This window comes from Neolamprologus multifasciatus, chromosome 7, assembly GCF_963576455.1.
Source record: "Neolamprologus multifasciatus chromosome 7, fNeoMul1.2, whole genome shotgun sequence".
In the NCBI taxonomy this organism is placed as follows: domain Eukaryota; kingdom Metazoa; phylum Chordata; class Actinopteri; order Cichliformes; family Cichlidae; genus Neolamprologus; species Neolamprologus multifasciatus.
In genome coordinates this window covers 15,599,830-15,612,916 of record NC_140445.1, presented here as the reverse complement: position 1 = coordinate 15,612,916, position 13,087 = coordinate 15,599,830, and the positions used below count along the sequence as shown (strand labels likewise).

The 13,087-nt window shown below is 38.6% G+C and overlaps 1 protein-coding gene across 2 annotated transcripts; it reads right to left on the bottom strand.

The window, feature by feature from the left end:
- Positions 1 to 4,438: 4,438 nt before the first annotated feature.
- LOC146513992 (SWI/SNF-related matrix-associated actin-dependent regulator of chromatin subfamily A member 2) lies at positions 4,439 to 12,475 on the bottom strand. 2 transcript variants are annotated; one of them, XM_085167492.1, is made up of 6 exons: positions 11,655 to 12,475; positions 9,733 to 9,962; positions 7,439 to 7,544; positions 5,790 to 5,891; positions 5,513 to 5,657; positions 4,439 to 5,394 (listed from the first exon to the last, which is right to left on the bottom strand). In XM_085167492.1, the coding sequence occupies exons 1-6, from the start codon at positions 11,748 to 11,750 to the stop codon at positions 5,261 to 5,263; spliced, it is 813 nt and encodes a 270-aa protein (XP_085023618.1). In that variant the 5' UTR covers positions 11,751 to 12,475; the 3' UTR covers positions 4,439 to 5,260. The 2 variants fall into 2 exon arrangements, with proteins under 2 accessions (XP_085023618.1, XP_085023619.1); XM_085167493.1 differs by lacking the exon at positions 11,655 to 12,475 and adding an exon at positions 11,566 to 11,618.
- Positions 12,476 to 13,087: the final 612 nt, after the last annotated feature.

Genomic DNA, 13,087 nt, shown 5'->3' with positions numbered 1-13,087 from the left:
TTTTGATGAATGCTAAGCTTATGTTCCTCTATAACCTCAAAGTGAATGTAATGAAATGCAAAATATTGCTCTGCATATTGCTACAGTCTGAAAGTGGAACTTACATATAACCAAACGTGTTTAGTGTTTTCATATAAAGAAAGAAAGAATGAAACAAATGCCTTAATACATATGATATAAATAAAACTGATTTTTGTTTTCATTTCAGATTAAACCTGCCAGTTTGTAAAATATGTTATACTGCACAGGCACACTCATGTCACTATAATTTAGATCAGCTTGTTGCTTGCTGGTTTACAGTGTTGCCCCTTGTTATCAAATATTTTTCCTTCAGTATATTTTAATGGCTTCATAAGTTGAAACTCAATATATTATTTATATCATTCACTGTTGCGTCTTATTTAAAAAGGGTTCAATGATTCAATAAAGAAGTTGAAAATAACATCGCCACAACAATTAGCTACTTTCTGCTTTCTCTCCATATAGATAATGTTTATGGATCTTAAAATAAGTGAGAGATAGAAAGGACAGACTAAGACTGTTCATCTCTGCTTTCATTTTGGTAATGGCAAAAATCACAAGGTGCCACCCACACATTTACCTTACATGAATTTCATTTCAACCGCTCGGCAGTAAATAATAATGAACTCCATACCAGTCAATAAACACTAAGAGTATAATGGCTTGAATGAGCATTATGTGGAAGTGGCTGAATAACTATTGTATTGCTTCTTCTGCCAATAAGAACTACTGTGAGTAAGGGATTAATGGAAAATCTTTAACACTACCAGGTGACATTGTCTGGAACCCTGACTGGTCCTCTGATTTGCCTTGATTTTATAGACCCTGTTTACAGTTTGGAGTTTCCTCGAATTCCTTTAGTGCACACGCAATGTTGCTGCAATTTAATATCAAAATTCATATTTTACATATGAATTCAATACTCTGCAGAGACTAAGAGAGTGGGTGGTTTCCTGAGCAGGTTTTGGTGCTTGTTTTGCAGTGATGTTGTGATATGATATGTGTCTCTAGTAACATTTATAATAAATCAACGACCAGTTACATGATCAAATGGTAACTGCGTGGGTCCCTACAATTGTTTACCTGCTAATTTTTGTGACCGGGATTTGTCCAAAGATACTTTACATTAGAATGCACCAACTGATCATATGCACCAGCTGGCAGACTTAAGGTATAAGTCTTAAGTATAAAACCTTTTCTTTTTAACAAGTTTCTCATACCACAAATATTGTATATGTGGAATTTGAAATGACAGATGCGAATAAATACCTGCTTTACAGCCAGGCACACATGACTAGATTAACAGATAAAGTCTTACCTTGAAAAGTCTAATAAAAAGCCAGTGAGTCATCTTTTTAGACCACAGGTGAAGAGACAGCAGGTTGATGAATACCACAGGTATACTAAATTGCAGTCTTTCAAGTATGTTAAATCATTATATAATAATTACTATAATTCAGGTTTGTGAAGGAGATGTGCAATTCTTATAATATTATATTGTTTTCTATTTAATGGTAAGAATAACTAAAGTTTGCTAAAATGCATGTTGTCAAGTCACAATGCTTTTTGCAGAATGTCCTCTTATTAAGTTCGATAAAAACTATATTTTCATTTTAGTCTAGTTTTAGTCACCTACTTTAAATTGAGATCATTTTAATAAAGCTGCAAAAGGAAACATCCTCACTGTGAAATACAGTGGACATTTAATGGTGTACTGGGGTTGCATTGTGTGCCTTGAATTGCTGAAAAGCACAATTATATTAGATAATTATCAAGGCATTGAGGGATGAAAAATTCTGGTAGTGTTGGAGAGTTCATTCCTGTCTAAGGTCATTGCTCCTGTAGAACGGTAATGACTCAAAACAAGACTGACACAGAAGAAAACTATCAGCAGGATCAAACACTCGTCAAAAGTGAAAGAAAGAAAAAACTCTCAAAAATTTTCAGTCTGCCATTTTCATTTGTTATGTTATTTAAGAATAATATGCTACACTGGGAGGAGGTGGCTGGGGAGAGGGAGGTCTGGGCCTCTTTGCTTAGGCTGCTGCCCCTGCGACCCGGCCTCGGATAAAGCGGATGAAGATGGATGGATGGGTGGGATTGCTGTTAATGGCAGAAATGTTTTTGCACAGGTTAATGCTAAAACAATACCAAGTTAAGCTTTCTGAGATCACAAATTTAAAGTTACTATTTGTACTCTGTGAACCAGAGAACTGCACCATCAGCAAAGGAAAAGCAATAGAGGTGCTACTAACGTTTACATTCAGATCGTTACTGTTCACGCTGCAGTGTGCAGTAATATCACATTTTTCCTTGAAACAGCAGCGGTGTTAGATTCATGATATCATTTTCTATATACTGTGAAAGTTGGCAGCAGATATTTTTATATGGTATGTTTAAAATCCACCTATCAGCATTCTGACAGCGTTCAAACTTTATGAGGCAGAAAAAAACCAAAACAAAATGTTTCACGCAAATTTCAAAATGATCCAACTTCATTTTAAAGGCGCTGATGTTGACAGAATTTTTTTTTTTACAGTGAGCACAATGATATTAAATGCAGTTACCTTATACAACAGGCGATTAGTGAAAGCTATGATAAATGTGGATCCCTCTATCTGTTAAATCGGTGTCCTGTGGGTAAAGGAAAAAAAAAAAACAGATTGTCTTCTCAACAGATTAAAGTCACCTTCTGGAGCTGCGCTAATTTGAAAAAACCATTAGCGCAGCTACCTTCAGCAACATCTCTATCCTTACACTTCCATTAGGTTTATGTGTAATTTTCTGTGAGGTTTTCATCACAAAGATATAGTCCTATGTGCCATTTTGTTCCCAGAGCTATTTATTGTAAGAGCCTACACCTTTTAGCTGCTCTGAGGATGTTGTTAATCTGTAAGTACCTGTAAAAAGCTTTGTACTTATGACACCTTCCAATTCATTAAATGTTGAAGAGCAAATGATTTCACATAGCAAACATTAACTTTTTGTAGCTTTTACCGAATGAGCTCGATGGACACTACACATTATATATGTAGATATATTTGTGTGATGTAACCCATTGGTTTGGGGACTGCTGACGTGAAGCCTTCAGTGATTTGTTGGCGCGCTAACTTGTCAACTAACACCAGACAAATGGCTGGGGGTAAAAGAAATAAGCTATAGAAATGAGGACTGACTTACTTTACTAAACAGCATGAAGTGGTAATAAGTGGAACTAAACTTTTGGTACTTCCATGTTGGCTGTTTTGTTAATTTTAAGGGCGTATGATTGAATTAAAGTGGTTCATATAAACTTAAAACTTTCCTTTTTGCTTCACATTGCAAAACAGCATTGATAGGTAATATAAAGTGGTGGTTGGCAAAGGAAGCAGAACATCTTACAAGCTAAAGAGATGCAGCCTGATCTTTAAAGAACCTTAATCTGCCTAAATTAATATGAAAGAATTAGTAAAAAAATATTTGTATTAATGAAACTACAGGCAGAAGATGAAGAAACAGATGAATGTAATACGACACAGAAAAGCACTACTTTTTGTTTTCTGTTTGTTTATGGGTTACATGAAAACATATGGAGTTGATCATTGAGCTTAGTGAGCAGTGAGTAGCTGTTTAACTTTAATTTTTCTTTGGTTTATTCAACAGATATGAGCCTGCATCTGTCCAACTTCCTGCATGAGAGCTCCCAGCTTTGCGTCTAAAGCCTTGAAATTCTTTCTAGGGTAAATTTCAACATATAAATCAGTGAAGGCTTCTATGCTATTTATGTTTGTTTGCTGTTTATCTTTTCTAAATAACACGAATTGAACGTCTTCAAGATGGGCAACTGGGTGGGCACATGATAGGCTGTGACACTGCCACAGATGGGCCCATATGTAACTGCTGTAACACTGGAGAACATGACTAAAGCATATGCTAGAGCTGTTGATCACAATTTACCATCAGCTATACCTGGTTCCATGAACACATATGGCAAGAGAGCTAAGAGCTTGTGCAATTTGTGCATGCCAGTCATAAATCCACTGTCCATCTCACAATTCTAAAGAAACTATTGATGAAAAAGTGCAAAATTTGGTTTTTAGGGTTTTCTCTATATTACTGTACGCTATTGTAAGCTCTTTACCTAATAATATAAAGCATCTTTGGCTCTATAATAATAACATTAAATTGCACTACATGTAAATATAAACTTAGCATATATCACATTTCTTTGCATTGATTTCTTATACTGTTTAAATTGCTACATGATATTGTACAATGTATATTTTAATGAATTCTGTCTCTGTATAGACAAAGATCCAGACAAACAGTTCTCTTGCACCATCTATTGGCAGATTCTTTATACACAGTTCAAATACATAAACATTTTAACATCTCGTTCTGCTCACCGGGTTAAAAATAATCGATTCCAACCAGTGGGGCTTTTTGGTAAAATTTATTTTGCAAGTGTTTAAGTGATACAGGTTTTTGAGGGATTGTCTTAACAATGATGTCTTTCATCCTCCCCAAATAGTAGGAGAGTAAATGAAAAGAAATTTTGTTATTTTTCACACAAACTGTACAATATGTGATTATACTGTAGCACAAGGGATACAAATGTTTGACTTAAGTACCCCTGGTTAGATCCAAACTTATTCCATCAAGTATCAGAAACAGACAAAAGGCATACTACCAGTATTTGTCACATGTCTTTTTACTTGTATCCACTCTAAAAATCACATTCAGAGACTTTACACAAATCTAATTTGCTCATCTCCGATTCATTAAACAAACCTTCCTGTGTGCTTCGATGCCCTGGCCCTGAACACATCATCATCAGCAGGTTTTCCTCTGGAGGAGCCAGCTTCAGGACAGAGATACATATCATGCTCCAAAGACATATGAAGGCATTTCATACAATCAAATATATTGATTAAAAACAGTCAATGAAACTGGTGCTTTACATTATATCTGCAGAAGCTATCACGGGGACTAAAGCAGATAAAACGTAAATCATAATTCTTATAAAAGACCAGCTAAATGAGAAGAACAGCACTGTGCAGCAAGATGTGTTTGAGTGATGTGAGTCATCTAAAAAAAAGCACTGTTTTATAAGTGCTTCACATTGAGGAGTCCTTTCATGGTTACTTTCAAAGAGCTTTCTTTTAATTAAAAAAACACAACAACATAAAGAAACCAATGAAAAGGGATGTGGCAGAGAATAGACATGGACAAGAATACAAAAAGAGCAGGGTCTTTTAGTTCAACCTTCATCTTTTGTGGTGTTATCTTCTAGATCCTCATCGCTGTCTAAATCACTATGAACCCTCTTGGCCATAGTATTTCTGCTTCTCTGCTCCTTAGCCCCCTTCTTGATCTGAACTGGTAATGGTTTCACTGGTTATAAAAAGGGAAAGAAATATATGATAAGTCTAATGCAAAACACTACTGCAGACAAACAAAAATGTTACTCCTTTTTCTCCATTCACCCTAGTTATTAAAACACAGCCCTCACCTGCTGATGGAACAAACTGGTCTTCAGCTCCACCGCCATTATTGCTGTGACTGGCGCTAACCGTCTCTTTCTGTTCTTCGTCTGTGACGATTCTCTGTCTCGCACTCTCAAAAACAGACTTAATGACAATAGAATCCTCATAGATCTGCAGTGATTTACACACAGAAACACAGACACACACACATACACACGCGATCAGAGTTTTTATAACAGGAACCGTGGAGAAAAACTATTTTGCTGCTTGTGAATGAAAGAATTCCTCCTGAGATCCCTTCACCTGTGATCCCTCCAGATTATAAGTCTGAGCATTGTGACACAGAAGGAAAATGTCCTTCTCCAGATCTCCCACACTTCTGTACTTGTGATTGCGAACACGTTCCTATGAAATACAGTAATAAAAACAGACAAATAACAACAACAATAAAACTATAAAATGATTTGGTTCATTATTTAATTTTTTAAAAAAGGACAAAAATACAAAGGTACTTGATTGTCTCCTGAACTTTTCTAAAACACACTTATTCAGTTTTTTGCTGAGAATTAAATGAGAAAAAAACTCACTCACTTCAAGTCTGTACACTAAATAAGAAATTAGACTTGTCAGTCATCTTAGCATTAAGACCTCAAACAATCGGAGAAGGTAACAAAATAGCTACCAGCACCGTCACATGTCACATGACTACTGTTAATCTTAAAATCTAAAATAATAATAATAATAATAAAATCTCACCACTAGATGTCAGCACATTGCAGTCAACTGAATTATGTTTTCTTACCTCTCCCAAGTGCATAAATCTAGCTATGGTGGCTGTTGTAGGACAAACAAGTCTGGTCGCCATCTGTACGGAGTGTAGGGTGTCAGCCTACACCCTACACTCACTGACCTCAGCTGTCAGTATGTGTCCATGTCTGTTAAATTTGGAGGAGCGTGTAAAGTTTTACAAAAGGAGTCCAATATGACTCAGTTAAGCTAACTTCTGTCCAATGACGGCGATACTGAGGTGAGTTGTTGAGAATATCCTGAACTTTTCTGTCGCTAAGTGCTGCTGTTTTTGCTGTTGTTAGCCTCTGTTAGCTGCTGTTAGCCATTGTAAGTACGAGTTTTTTTGAAGTGGATGTAACATTGCCGGACTTGGACACTTAGTGAATAAATTCTCCTACGCTGCGAGAATGAAATCAAACTGTTTGTCAGAGGCAATGTTTGATTTTTGGGACATTCGAGCCTAACATTAGCTGGCATAAGGTTAGCTTATACCCAGCTGTTGTTGTTAAGTCAACTTATTGTCAGCTTATTGGAGGCACTAATCTGTTGATAATAAGTAATTGCAACAACATTGGGTATAAATGAGCATGTTTGTGTTTGCGTGTGGTTTAGTATATTTATGTGTACAACATTTGTTTTTTCTAATCCTCAAAAATCAACTGACTTTAACTTTAATGTGTAGTTGGCCTTTGTTGGTTGTTTTTATGTGTGTATTACATTAATTAAAAAACAACAACAACTATTTTACACCACATGCTGTCTTTTCTACAGTCTGACTGTAAGGATGATGGGGGGAACATGGTAAACCTACGTGCTAAACCATCAGCTTAATAGAAACATGCTAGCATTTAGGTCTTACAATGGCGATAAATGTTCTAGTTTTGTGGACTCTGTTAAGCTTAAAAATACTAAGGCTCTTTCTGTTCAACCCATGTGTATTTAAAATACATTGACATATTTGTATTATATAGTATACCTAAGCTCTAGTTAAGTCCTCTTAATCACTGTTTACTGAATGAAGGTTTTGAATACTGAATACAGACTCCCACTTGCCATTGATGTATTATGGTTCACCCCCTTTTCATTCAATTCTATCTTCGTAGAAAAGGTAACAGTGAAATCTGTATTGTGTCGGAGTTGTGAGGGTATTCAGTGACACAAACCCTGATCCTTCTGAAGTCCACGGGCTTTCGGATCAGTTCGTAGTACTCAGGTACCTCCTTCTTAGAGGGAAGCTGCACAAAGCCTTTACTGATCTGCCGTCCCAACCTAGAAACACAATGTTTCTTTTAATCTCGTGACAATAGGAAAAATGTTTAATTATTCTGTCAATATCTGTAAGACATTTTGTTTTCTTATTCCTGATAATGTTTTCCTGCAGTCCACACTTACATACAATGTCTTTTCATGACTAAATTATGAAGGAGGCACAATCCCAAAATAAACTGCTGATTGATTCAATGTTCAGCATTCAAAACTTGACAAAGTAAGTAGCTGCACTGGGATTTTTAAGGCAGGTTTCCCTGAAAGCCCTTTGAGGTATTAGGTTAGACTCGCAAAATGTTTAAAGCTGAAATTTTTGACTTCTGCTTCAATCCAGCAGCAGGGGGTGAGAGAAATAAGTGTTCTGGTTCCTCACTGAGTCGCTAGGCTAAAAAACTCTCTTGTTAAAATATCCCACTGCACAATCCATCCATCCATCCATTTTCTGCAATGCAAAGATCATGCATCATACAGAAAGGTCCGGCTAGCTTCTTGCTGAGGCAACAGAACTAACCATTGCACGACAGTGCTGTTGTCCCTGGATAGACCAATTTACTTAAATATAATACTTTTAATAATAATGATAATATCAAAATAATCCCTTAATCAATCAGCTTTAAAGGGGACCTACTACGGTCATTTCTAATTCCGTATTTTTAGTCTTGAATTCAGCTACAGTAGCTTCATCCTAGACTCTGGTGCAGTACCACAGTTTATTCACTGTATGAACTAAACTATTTTGGCCGCTTCCTTTGAACCAGCTTTGTTCTGGCTGGCTGTTCCTCGCAAACAGAAGGTTTGAACAGCAAGTGGGTGGGGGCAACTGGGCCTACGTTCGGAGCTGAGTGCCTGAAAAGACTGCATCAGTGATATCCCCTCGCTTTGACACCATACAAACACAAAGAGCTGAAAACTCTGAGTGTGTTTATACTGAACCCTGAGCTTTAGCCTTTGGGATTACTTACACATATGCTGACTTCATTATACAAAAATTTGTCTAATAGGGTATAACAGCTCCCCTTTGAGCTGTAATCAGGTGTACAGTTTTGTAGGAATTGCTATAACCACAAGACCATCTCAACAAATGTAATTTTAGAATCTACATGTGTTCTCTATTTGTCACAAGTGAAATATTTCAAGCCTTTTTTGTTCTCATTTTGATGATCATGGCTTATAGCTCACGGAAATCGGAAATCCAGTACCTTAGATTAACAGAATCTTTTTCTTAGAGTTTAAATAGCGTGTATGTCTCATTTGAATTCAGTACATAATGCCACAGTCACAGGAAGGATTGCTGACTTCACAGTTGTCAGAGGGCAATCATCAACACACTCCACAAGGTAGGTAAGCCACAGAAGGTGTTTAGTGAAAAGGGGTTACTGTATACAAAGTGCTGTACTAAAGTATATTAATGGAAAGGTTTATACAAGAACTTGGGAGAGCTTCACAAAGAGAGTCAGAGCCACTATGCAAAGACTTTCTTCAGGAAAGGGGCTGCTACAACTGTTGCACTCTTGACATCGGCCAACTGCTGAGCTCAGTGGCCCACGGTCATCTTTTCAGATGAAAGTAAATGCCGCATTTAATTTGGAAATTGAGGCTGGAGAAAGCGTGAAAAGCCACTGAATCCAAGGTGTCTAGTGCAAAGTTTGCAGTCTGTCTGCTGTATTTTATCAAGGCTAAAGTCAACACAGGTGTCTACCAGGAGATTTTTACACCACTTCATGCTTCCATCTACTCATAAGCTTGAAGGGTATCTGGTTTTCCTTTTCCAGGAGGACTTGGCAGCACAGGCCCAAATCTATTTCCCAATTGCTCGTAGAATACATGAGGTTTCGTCAAACAGAAGATGAGAACCACCTAACCCCAAAATACAGGCTGCTGTCAAAGCTACCCGGGGTTCAGTCGCACCTCAGCAGTGCCCCAAGCTGATCACCTCCATGTCGTACCACACTGATGCGGTATAAGCCATAATAGTCAAAATAAAATCAAAAAAGCTTGAAATATTTAAATTTATGCATAATGAATATAGATTACATGGAAAAAAACTAAAATCAATCAGTATGACTGAGATCATGCTCATCAAAAGTTTAATATTATCAAATAAAACATTATATTCATTTTTCTAAATTAAAAAGAGATCTAAAAATAGTGACTGTTTTGACACAGCCCAAATGTCTTTCACATCCCTCACCCATCTTTGTAGTTCATGACCATATCCACCAGTGTGTTCAGTGTTCTGGTGAGTTCAGGTGGATTTGGAGGGAGTTTCTCAGCTGGTGGGCGCCCTCGCTTCCTTTTGACTTTCTCGCCAGTTTCTTGCCCAGCCTTCAGGTCTTTCACTGCTTGATGATCACCTTTACGCTTCTTCAGACTGATGTCCTCCTCCATGTCCTCTAGAGAACCGTTCTCTCTTGCCTCGAGCTGTGGGTGGGGAAATCTTGTAAATGCACATGTATTTTCTTTTTGTTTAGTTCCTACTTCAGCAACACAAAGACTGTGAGGAGGAGAGAGAATATTTGCTAGAGAATGGGAGGAAAGAGTTCATTTCAAAACTTCTATTTTCTGTTTATTCTAACTTGGCCTCTTTGATTTTCATGTCAAAGCTCTCGGGAAAACGCACAGTATGTGTTTTTCCCAGACGCAAACCTGAAGCGCTTAAGACGACAAACTGCAGATTCTAAATTTAAAACCTCCAAATTAAAGCATTCTAAGTCTCCATCTAATTAGCAGCTGGAATTCAGGCATTTGGAATTACAGAGCATGGTTTTGTATTTAAATGAATCAGGACTCATTTATTTATTACAATAGCATCTGAATTTACATGGACTGAAGCAACCCAGTGCCGTCTCTGCAAATTTAGGACAGATTATTTGATCTGTGGGCTTTGATGTGAGATGATTATCGAGGGGATGCTTATTTTTTTAATGCACGACGAGTCGGAATGGATTCGAGGAAGCCCTTTTCTGCCAAAGCACAGAGTCTAAAAATGCCATTGTGCCATAAATATGAATCTATATTTTGCTGCTTTGCACTCAGCCTCGTGCATGCAAGACAGAGAGAAAAAAGAGAGAGCCGGAATCATTATTTTAGGTGTGTGGTGTTTGACAAGGGTGTGTGCTGCATCCCGAGTTATGTTCAGCCGTTTCATCCGCTCCTTTTCGATTATGCAGCGACCACTGTGTTTTCCACAAAGGCAATTAGAGGCCAGAAACAAGAGTGAGTGTGCATGCAGCACAAGCAGCTCTTGCAGCAGCAGCAGCAGCTGGAGGGAGGGGGGGGGGGGGGTAGAGAGGGCATGCTGTCCAATCTGAACAGAATATTGATGCATCAATAATACAGGATCATACAGTACACACATCAGCCTTCACATCATATAATACAGCATGCCTGCTGATCTCTCAAGGACGCAAACTTGAGATATTTAACACACACTGATCCGAGGAGCAGTGAACGGTGCCATGCAGAATTAGAAAAAATGGAAAAACAATAACAATAACCCCCCCCCCCCCCCTAAAAAACAAACAAACAAAAAAAAACAGGACTGAAGATACATGCCTGCACTTCCAACCATAAAAAAGACATAGCAGAAAGCTGACTTAGAGGAGACAACAGCACTAGAGACAACAATAGAAATCCTGCTCATCATTGTTCGGGGCTCAAATGTAGGCTTTGAAAAGCCCCGCTACTCCCTCTAAGGGGAAGCAATCGTTCCAGCGGAATACTGGAGGGATAGAGGGTAATCCTCAAAGATGTATAACACAGCTGAGAGCTGCCTGATTGACTGTGCATGTGGAGTGGAAGGGTGTCAGAGTGTGCATGTGATGCTCCATGCCTGTGCTATCTCCTAACAAGCCTGCCTCTTCCCTGACTAATCTGGCAAAGATTCCCTCTCATCTGTTACAACACACACCTACACACTCTCTCTCCCTGCCTCTTACTCACACGCGCGCGCGCACACACGCATACACTCTCTCTCTTTCCTTGGCGTGCGCGCACACACACACACACACACACATACACACACATTTTATCCATCTCTTCCTCTCTTCCCATGCGATGTACCCTGGCTGAATCCTGAGCCTGTGAAGAAAAGACATGGAGGAGGATATTTACCTGACTGCAATCTGCAGGCTGGTTATCGGGATCGGCTGCAGCTGTGGGGGAGAGAATTAGCAAGCCAGCATAGCGGCGAGCTGCTAGTCTCTTCATCAGCTGATCACTCAGAAGCAGAGCCCAGAAGGGGGGAGAATAAAAGCGCTATGTTTTCATATACAAATCATTGGGCAGGGGGAAAATACAAAAGCCATACCCATCTCCCGTCTGCAGCTCTCCGAAGTCTTTTTCCTGACTCTGGAAGGCCCCGAGCTTGTCTCCCTCTGCATGTTTTTAATATCGACTGTTGCCAGACGTTATTATTTTTTTCTTTCCTCTCTCTCTCTCTCTCTCTCTCCCTCTCTCTCTTTCTCTCTTCCTACCCCTCTGTTAAAGTTGTCGGGTCCTTCATTTTTATTGTTATTATTTCTTTAAAAAAAAAATCTGCACTGTATTTTGGAGGGATCGTGCTGTTCGTTATCAACTAAGGCAAGCAAGAAACTCCTGCTGGAACCAGGAGTCCAAGCCTGAAAGCAGCACGGACATTCATGAGTTCACTCGAGAGCACGTTTGAATGTGCAGCCGCCTCGGAATTCCAGCAGGGTGATTAATGCATAAATATTGACTCAGATTACACTTAATTCCTCAGCCGAGACAGCAAGGAAAGAAGAAAAAAAGTTCTCTGCAAAGTCCGAGCCGCTGAGCTGCAGCAATTGCAGAAAAAAAACAAAAAAAAGGGAGTTTTTCTACTTTAGGCAAGTATTCAAAGCCATGTGGTTTCTGTAAAGCAATTAGAGTTTTCTTCCTAACATGTGCACACAAAAAAAAAACAAAAAGGCTGCTGCAGGATAACAGAACATGTAACAGCACAGAAAAACATATGCAAAAAAAAAAAAAAAAGGAACATCGTTTTGTCCAGTGGAAATACTTGTGAAGTGGAGGATCTCAGCTGAATGGAATTCAGTGAGAGAAAATCATAATGCACGAGTTACAGACTATTTGTCATGCCATGCTACCCTACTACGGTATACATACACTCCTATATTCGTCCACTTTATTAGGTACGCCTACTCTTATGCGCCCTAACACGAATATCTGGCGAGCCAATCATATGACAGCAACTCAGTGCATTTGGGCACGTAAGCATGCTCAAGGCGATCTGCTGAGGTTCAAACAGAGCATCAGAATGAGAAAGTGTGATTTAAGTGTCTTTGAATGTGGTATGGTTGTTGGTGTCTGATGGGCTGGTAGGAGTATTTCAGAAACTGCTGGATTTTCCCACACAACAATCTCTAGGGATTAGCAAATGGTCCAAAAAAAGGAAAAAAACGAAAAAAGAGAGAGAGGGGGGAAATAGTTCTGGGGTGAAAGTGTTTTGTTGATGCCAGAGTTCAGAGGAGAATGGCCAGACTGATTTGAACTGACAGGAAAGCAATAACAACTCGAATAATCAC

What these genes read in the sequence shown, in the direction of transcription:
- LOC146513992 (XM_085167492.1), bottom strand. Translation starts at nt 11,750, where the DNA reads ATGAAGAGACTAGCAGCTCGCCGCTATGCTGGCTTGCTAATTCTCTCC. An exon ending in GTCATGAACTACAAAGATGG is followed by an intron (nt 7,545 to 9,732) that starts GTGAGGGATGTG and finishes TTGTGTTTCTAG; the next exon opens with GTTGGGACGGCAGATCAGTA. An exon ending in ATAATCTGGAGGGATCACAG is followed by an intron (nt 5,658 to 5,789) that starts GTGAAGGGATCT and finishes AAATCACTGCAG; the next exon opens with ATCTATGAGGATTCTATTGT.